Here is an 8,261-nt window from a genome sequence, read left to right as displayed (position 1 = left end):
GGCCGTGCCGGGAGGGTGTTGGTCCGGGATCAGGAAGGCTGCCCAGCAGTTTCTCCTGGCTGGAGTTCTCCCAGCCAGAGTTTGGCCTGAAATGAGGATTTCCCACGCCCAACAGCAGCGGAGAAAGTCTCTCCTCCTCCAGAAATTACAGATTACCCTGCATCCCATCCCTGCCAGTGCTGAGCATCTCTCACATCCAGGCCACGGGTTGCCCAGAGAATAAATTGCTGCTGATGCAGCACCTTCCACATCTGGGCAGCTGGTGTTTGCCAGAGGGAGCTGACACCCCCAAAGAGCCGCATCCCGCCCGTGCAGCCTCACAGCTTGCAAACAAAACACTCGCAGCCCTGAGAAACTTCAGCGGCTTCATCAGATACCTCCGCGACACCCACCTCGTGGTTCGGGTGGCTGAAAAACTTGGGGTTTGTTTGTTCCCCTTCTCCAAGCTGCTCGAGAAGAGCTTGTGTTGTTGACCATCCAAGCAGCCACCTACGCCTATGGCCCCGGTACAGTCATGCCTGGGGGTAGGAGGGAGGTGACCTTTCAGGTCCCCACCAGCAGCACTCTGTTTACAACTCTGTGACCTTACCAGCCCCAGATCTACATCTACAGCAAATCCAAGGGGCTGGGGAGGAAAGTCTTCACGTTCTGGCCATGTAAGAGCCTCAAGCTTTGTGGCTGCACATCCCCTGTAATCCAGGATCGGAGGTATCACCACCGCGGGTCCCCAGAGCCTGAAACCCGCAGCCAAGCACCGTGCAGAGTCTCCCAGAGCTCCCGAGACACCGAACCACATGGTGGGATCGTGATGAGCATCTCTTCACGTCCTTCAGCCTCCGAGGCTCAGCTCTATCCAAGCTCAGCTGAAGGCTCAGGACCACCAGCAAGGTTTAGATGTGATTTTAATGGGAGCGAGCATTCCATTTGCCTCACCGCGCGACATGAAAACCAGGCTCATGTTCTCCTCCCTATGAGTACATTTATGCTGTCATTAATTAGGTGAAAAAAACCTGAATAGTTCCCCTTTCAAAAACCCTGGCTGTCCCTGGAGAGCCGGCATACAGCGCGGCCTCTCGCCCCGGCCGCGGCACGGCCCGGTGCACCTGCGGGGCTCGCGGCACATGAATCACCCGGCGGGTGGCAGGGCCCCATCACAAGACCAAGAGGAGCGGGGAGAAATCACCCGTCAGCTGACAGCACCCAGAGGGACACGGCCATGGCTTCCCCCCCCCCCTCCCGGGGGTGCCGGCAAGGGTTTTTGGCACGCCGCGTGCAGGGATGGGTGCGCATCTCTCGCTCTCGGCATCGCTCAGCCCCAAAGGGAGGACCAGGGGCTGGGGGCAGCGGGAGCTGGGGGTTCTCGACGCTTGCACGGGTGGCTGCGTTCGCTTTCCCGTCAAAGGGAAGCTGCCAGCACTTTCTTGGTGTGGGTATGATGGGGATTGAACCCAGACGGGACACTCTTAAATAATGTCAGGGCTTATCCCAACCGCTGCACAGGCAGGCGAGGAGAGCCGAGGCGCAGGGGGATGGAGACGGGTGCTGGGGGCAGAGGAGGTTGGGCTCGCCCGTGCTGCCTGGGCATCACGGCGTTATTCCTCCCGTTATCTGTGGGGTTAACGAGGCAGCCGTCTCGGCCAGCTCTGCCTTCCTCGCTTTATTAACACGACGTGCTTTCGAAATGCAGGGGGTGGTGTGGGACGCTGCGTCGGCTTTGAGGAAAGGACCGGAGCGTTTCGTGCACGTGGATCCATGCTATGAGATCACTGATGCCAGCAACGGTTATTTACATTACAGAGACACCCCGCTCAGGACGGGGTTCGTGTGGCCCCACTCAGGACAGGCGTGTGGGATGACCAAATCGAGTGAAAGCTCTCAGCTGCAGACTCCATCCAGACCGAGCCGCAATTTAAAACTATTCAGAACATCCCAGGTGAGATTTTTTTTTTTTTTTTTAGCTCCCTTTGGGTAAACTATTCTGCTCGGGGATACTCCGACCCATTAAGCTGAGCTGTAACTAAGCCAGCCCAACCCCCACGCGGCCATTTTCATGCCAGTCTAAGGCTGCCTCGGTTTATTTTGGCTTAAGGCCGTTCCCCATCAATTGGCATCAAACCGCTGTTAGTAACTGAGACGGTGTCCGTGCGGGATTAGGCCGTTCTCCCAGGCCGGGTTTAGCGGCACACCTCCCTCCTAACCCAGCTCCTTGTGTAAACCGGGCCCTTATGACTCAGGAGCTTTAAACCAGGCTTAAACCCCGCCGCGAGGGGTTGGGGCGTTATCGCTGCACCCGCAGCCCCAGCTGCCCGGACTTGGCGGGGAACAGCTGCGTTCCCGGCGGGGAGCAGGTGCCACTTGCAGCAGGAGGGGGGTGCGGGGAAGGGGGGGTACGGGGACACGTACACGCACCCGTGGCACCGTCACCTGTCTGCCCGCGGCGCAGGGGGTAGGTACCCACCTGGGGGGGGTACAAGCCAAACGTGGGGCTGGGCCGCCTGGCACCCGCTGGGATGGCGGGCTGCTCCGTGGCGGGGCGAGGAGCCGGGCCAGTGCCTGCTTGCTCCGGCACAGCAATTCCCAGCGCAAGCCTCGCCGGTGCGTGCCAATAAGGCCGAGCAAACCCTCAGCCCCTCCACTACGAAGTCTGGAGCAACTGGAGAGGAGTGGTGGTGGTGCTGCTGGACACGCTTGGTGGGAGAGGAGGGGCGGCTTCATTTTGGGGTGGGTTTTTGCTCTGATCTGCGTGGGGCTGCCGGTGCCCGTGGGAGCGGGGCACGCAGCGTGGGACCCGCAGCATCCCCAGCACCGCGGATGCAGCCGGGCTCCGACCGTGGGAACGCGCTGGTGAGGAAAGGAGGGAAGGGGGGTCAGCGGGACCCCCCCACTTCGGGTCGGGGCGGTGTATGCCCGGGGGGGTGCGGGCGGTGGGTCCCCCTCCGCGCCCCGCCACGCAGCGCTGCCCGCCCGCCCCGCACCTCCCCAGCGCCGGGGGCGCCGGAACCGGCCGCCAAAGAAGGCAGCGGAGGCGGAGCCGGATCCAGACCTTGTATGGTCCTTCCCCTCGGCCGCCCGCCCGCCCGCCGCCGCCCCGCTCCGCCTCTCCCCCCCCCCCCCCCCCCCTCCCCACGCCGCCGCCGCCGCCGCGCTCCCCCGGGCCGCGCCGGGCCACGGGTGGGGGGTGACTGGGCGTGGGCTGCGTCTGAGGGGGGGGGGGGGGGGGTGCGTCTGGAGAGGTGCAGCGCGGGGGGGAGGCGATGGGGGGGTGTAAATAGAAGGGAGTGCAAAAGAAGAGGGGTGCCCTGCAAAGGGGGTAGGGGGGTCTGCAATGGATGGAGCGGGGTTGCAAGGGATGGGGGGTGCTCTGTGAATGACGGGGGGGGGGTCTGCGCGGGGTGAGGGTGTTTCTAATGAGAGCGGGGTCCCGAGGTGGATGGGAGACGCTGCAATGGATGGGAGGGTTGCAGCGAAAGGGGGGCTGCAGTGGAGGAGGGGGCGGGGGGGGGCGAAGTGGATGGGGGACCCTGCAGTGGACAAAGCACACGGGCCAGCCGCCCCCTGCACTCACAGACAGGCCACCGTGGGGGCTCGCTGCCCCCCCGCTCCCGGTACATACTCCCCCGCCCCACGCACCGCCTCATCCCCCACACCCCCCCCCCCCCCACCCCACACCGAGAGGCCGCTGGCACCGCAGGATGAAAGTCCTCGGGCCTCGCAGCACCGGCACCCTCCTCCTCCGCCCCCCCGGCCCCCCCCCCCCCCCCCCCGCAGCCGGCAGCGAGTGCCCGGTCCCCTCCAGCTGCAGCACTCCCGTAGCACGGATTTCACTCCCATTGCAAAGCCGGCCCTGCAGGAATTGGGTAAGTGGAGCTATTGCAACACAGCATTTTTCCATACATTTGCTATATAACTCGGAGGGTTTTAAAGATAGCATCAGTTGGCACACTTAGCACGAAACCACCTAATTACTGACGCCTTGGAAGTGCCAAACTTTTAAAGGGGGGAGGTGAGGTTAAAATCACAGGCGACCAACAAGTGTTACCTGTTTTAAAGTATTCAAAGCGCTGTTCTCCATGGGACCCGGGGCATGGGGAGGGGGCAGCTGGGTGCAAAGCCATCTCCTCTGTCACCACTAGCTAGGGAGGGAATTTTAGGCTTCTGCAGCTCCAGCGCCTTCCCCGCCGACCCCCTCCTTCCCACCAAACTCGGGGCTCTGCCTGGCTCTGTGCTTTCCCCCGCACATCTCCCAGCCCGCTTCTCCTGGGTTGCGGGATGGGGTTTGTGGCCCCCTCCCGCGCCGCTCTCCAGGGAGCGGAGGGATAACACCTCCAGGTAAGAGCCTGTCTCTGAGCATCCCCGGGGGAGGACGCAGGGACGGGCACGGCAGGGGCGGGCTGCCCCGCGTCCCGGCTCCTTCCGGGGGAGAACGAACGATCCGGGCAGGGAGGGCCGGAGCCACCGCCGCCGCCTGCCTGCCTGCCCTCCGCGGGGGGCTGGCATGGCCCGACGGGTGGGGTGCGAGTGCGGAGGAGGAGATCCCCGCCCGGCGCAGGGTGCCCGGTGCCCGGTGCCCCATGCAGGGTGCCCGGTGGCCGGTGCCCGGTGCCCCATGCAGGGTGCCCGGTGGCCGGTGCAGGGTGCCCGGTGCCCGATGCCCCATGCAGGGTGCCCGGTGCCCGGTGCAGGGTGCCCGGTGCCCGGTGCAGGGTGCCCGGTGCAGGGTGCCCGGCGCAGGGTGCCCGGTGCCCGGTGCAGGGTGCCCGGTGCCCGATGCCCCATGCAGGGTGCCCGGTGCCCGGTGCAGGGTGCCCCATGCAGGGTGCCCGGTGGCCGGTGCCCGATGCCCCATGCAGGGTGCCCGGTGCAGGGTGCCCGGTGCAGGGTGCCCGGTGCCCGGTGCAGCGCTCCCCGTTGCCCGTCCTCTCGCGCGCCGGCCCCGCTTCCTGCTTTCTAATGTTCCATTGTGCGGAGCTTCCATTGTGACGTCTCGGCCTCGGCTCGGCTTTGTCTGTCCATATATGGGCAGCTACGTCACGGAGCGCTCCCGCCGCCCGGATAAATGGGCTGCGGAGTCCCCGGCGGAGCAGTCGGGCGGCAGCGAGGGAACCTGCGAGCGGAGCCGAGCGCGGGAGGGAGCGGGGACGGGGAGCGGGGACGGGGAGCGGGAGCGAGCGAGAGGAGGGGTTAAATCCTCCCACCCGCTTCTACAACCACATCTGCCAGCCAGATCGCCCCCTCCCCCTCGAGGAAACACCACCAGGGACCCACGGAGGACCGCACCCCCCACCCCACCCCCCCCGCGCCCACTCCTCCGCGGCCACCCCCGGCTCCCCCCCCCCCCCTCCTCCTCCTCCTCCTCCTCCCCGGCCCCCCCCCCCGCCCCCGCCCCAACTTTTTCTCTTGCATGATTTCCCTCGCACGGATTTGCCACTCGGATGTTGTTTCCTCGGGAGCTGAGCTCGGAGCCACGTTGAACCAGCCTTTTCCTCCAGTGCTATGACAGGCAAACTACTGGAGAAGCTGCCGGGGACCATGAACACTTTGATGAACCAATTGCCTGACAATCTGTACCCAGAGGAGATCCCCAACTCTTTGAATATCTTCTCCAGCAGCAGCGACTCGGTGGCTCACTACAACCAGATGGCTGCAGGTAAGGGCGGGGGGGGGGGGGGGGGGGGGGGGGGAAGGAAAATGGGGAGAAGGGAGGAGGGGGAGCCGGTGGGGCGAGGAGGAGGACGCTGTGGGTAGGGTGTCATGGAGCCTCGGAGGGAAGGGAAGAGCTGGGGCTGGGGAGCGTCCCCCCCCCCCGCACCCACCCACCCCTTTTCTCGCCGTGTCTCCGCGCGATCGCTGCAGGGCTCCGCCGAGCGCTGCTGCCGAGCCGCCGCCGCAGGTACGGGGACGGCGGCCGGGCTCCGTGGGGAGGAGGACACGGGGAGGGCAGGGAGGAAGGGGGAACGGCCGGACCCCCCGTGGCGAGGAGGGGCCACCCACTCGCGCCGGGATCCGCGCGGGTGCGGAGGCACCGTGGACGCGCGTGGCCGTGGCGGCCGCCCCCCCACACCCCGCAGCGGCGGCGGCAGCGTGGGCCCCCCCGGGACGCGGCGCTGACTTTCCCGGAGCCCGGGGTCGGGGTTGGGGTTGGAGGGGGGGGCGGGGGGGAGCCGCCGGGCCGGGGGACACGGGGGGGGGGGGCACAGGTGAGCGCCGAGGCCGAGGGGGGCCGCCCCGCGTGTCCCCGCTCCCACTCGGAGCCTCACCGGGCTATACCATCCCCCCGCCCCGTGTTTCTCCTCGCCCGGGGCTCGGCGCAGGGAAGGCGGCGAGTCGGTAACGGCGTCGGCGGCCGCAGCCGGCTCCGCGGAGTGCCCAGCGCTGCCGGGGGCTGGACGGGGAGGAAGCCTACCTGTAGCCGCAGGTACCTCCTTCCCCCGGCCCCACCTGCGGGGCGGCGGCGGTGGCGTCTGTGTGTCCCCCCCCCCCCAGCGGGGGCAGCCCGGGTCCGCTTCCCGCGGGGGTGGCGGGGGGCGACAGCCCGGCCCCGCATCGCCGGGACCCTCGGCAGCCAGCGCCGCAGTACGCGGAGAGCGGAGAAAGGGGGGGGGGGGGGGGGGGAAGCAGCGAGAGGGGTAGGAGGGAGCGGGGCGGGGGGGGCCGGCGCATCCCCGGTGCATCCCCGGTGCCCCCCCCGGGGCGGCGCGGCCCTCCCGGCTCACCCTGCCCCGCTTCTCTCGCACTTTGCAGATAATGTTATGGACATTGGCTTAGCGAACGAAAAGGCCGGTCAGGAACTGTCCTATTCGGGGACTTTTCAACCCGCCCCGGGCAACAAGACTGTCACCTACCTGGGGAAATTCGCTTTCGACTCGCCCTCCAACTGGTGCCAGGACAACATCATCAGCCTGATGAGCGCGGGCATCCTGGGGGTGCCGCCGTCCTCGGGCGCGCTCACCAGCACGCAGAGCTCGGCGGGCAGCATGGGGCCGCCGCAGGGCGAGGTGGACCAGATGTACCCCGCGCTGCCGCCCTACTCCTCCTGCAGTGACCTCTACCCGGAGCCCGTCTCCTTCCACGACCCCCAGAGCAACCCCGGCCTCACCTACTCCCCCCAGGATTACCAGGCGGCCAAGCCCGCCTTGGACAGCAACCTCTTCCCCATGATCCCAGACTATAACCTCTACCACCACCCCAACGACATGGGCACCATCACGGAGCACAAACCCTTCCAGAGCTTGGACCCCATCCGCGTCAACCCGCCCCCCATCACCCCGCTGGAGACCATCAAGGCCTTCAAGGACAAGCAGATCCACCCGGGTTTCGGGGGGCTGCCGCAGCCACCCCTCACCCTCAAGCCCATCCGACCCCGCAAGTATCCCAACCGGCCCAGCAAGACGCCGCTCCACGAGCGGCCCCACGCTTGCCCCGCTGAGGGTTGCGACCGCCGCTTCTCCCGCTCCGACGAGCTCACCCGCCACCTCCGCATCCATACGGGCCACAAGCCCTTCCAGTGCCGCATCTGCATGCGGAGCTTCAGCCGCAGCGACCACCTCACCACCCACATCCGCACCCACACCGGCGAGAAACCCTTCGCCTGCGAGTTCTGCGGCCGCAAGTTCGCCCGCTCCGACGAGCGCAAGCGGCACGCCAAGATCCACCTCAAGCAGAAGGAGAAGAAGGCCGAGAAGGGTTCGGCCGGGCAGCCCCCCACCGCGCCCCCCGCCGCCGCCGCCGCCACCACCTCGCCCCCCGTCGCCCTCGCCCCCGCCGTCACCACGTGCGCTTGAGGGACCGTGGGGAGCGGCGCGGTGGCACCCCCTCTCCTCCCCAGCCCTCTGCACCGCTCTGGGGGGGGCCCTGGGGTGGCCTCGCCCCCCGGGTTCAGGATGTCGGGGGCTACGCTGCACGGGTCCATTCTGCCCGCACCTGGATTGACCGGGTCCAGGCTGCCCGCACCCGGATCCTGCCTGCACTTGGATCGACAGGACCCCGCACTGCCTGGATCCAGGCTGCCTGCACCCGCACTGCGCGGACCTGCACTGCCCGGGTCCCGGCTGCCCGCACTCGGATTGCCCGGACCTGCACTGCCCGCATCTGGGCTGCCCGCACCCGGATTGCCCTGTACCCGCACTGCCCGGATCCCGGCTGCCTGTACCGGCCCTGCCTGGACCCGCACTGCCCGGGTCCGGGCTGCCCGCACCCTCCTTGCCCGGACCTGGCTCACCCGGATCCCTGCTGCCCGCACCCCGGTGCCCGCATCCCTGCTG

General features: G+C 67.5%; 1 protein-coding gene across 1 annotated transcript; it reads left to right on the top strand.

Moving 5' to 3' along the window:
• Positions 1 to 3,750: 3,750 nt before the first annotated feature.
• On the top strand, positions 3,751 to 8,242 carry EGR3 (early growth response 3). Its single transcript, XM_075736689.1, has 3 exons — positions 3,751 to 3,857; positions 5,490 to 5,647; positions 6,742 to 8,242. The coding sequence occupies exons 2-3, from the start codon at positions 5,494 to 5,496 to the stop codon at positions 7,779 to 7,781; spliced, it is 1,194 nt and encodes a 397-aa protein (XP_075592804.1). The 5' UTR covers positions 3,751 to 3,857; positions 5,490 to 5,493; the 3' UTR covers positions 7,782 to 8,242.
• The last annotated feature ends 19 nt before the right edge of the window (positions 8,243 to 8,261 follow it).

Source organism: Balearica regulorum, chromosome 27 (assembly GCF_011004875.1).
Source record: "Balearica regulorum gibbericeps isolate bBalReg1 chromosome 27, bBalReg1.pri, whole genome shotgun sequence".
Classification (NCBI taxonomy): domain Eukaryota; kingdom Metazoa; phylum Chordata; class Aves; order Gruiformes; family Gruidae; genus Balearica; species Balearica regulorum.
This window is presented reverse-complemented; position numbering and strand designations above follow the sequence as displayed.

Bases quoted from the DNA above. Each gene is read 5' to 3' on its own strand.
- EGR3 (XM_075736689.1), top strand. From the start codon at position 5,494: ATGACAGGCAAACTACTGGAGAAGCTGCCGGGGACCATGAACACTTTG. The intron at 5,648-6,741 runs GTAAGGGCGGGG...CGCACTTTGCAG, and splicing joins CTACAACCAGATGGCTGCAG to ATAATGTTATGGACATTGGC.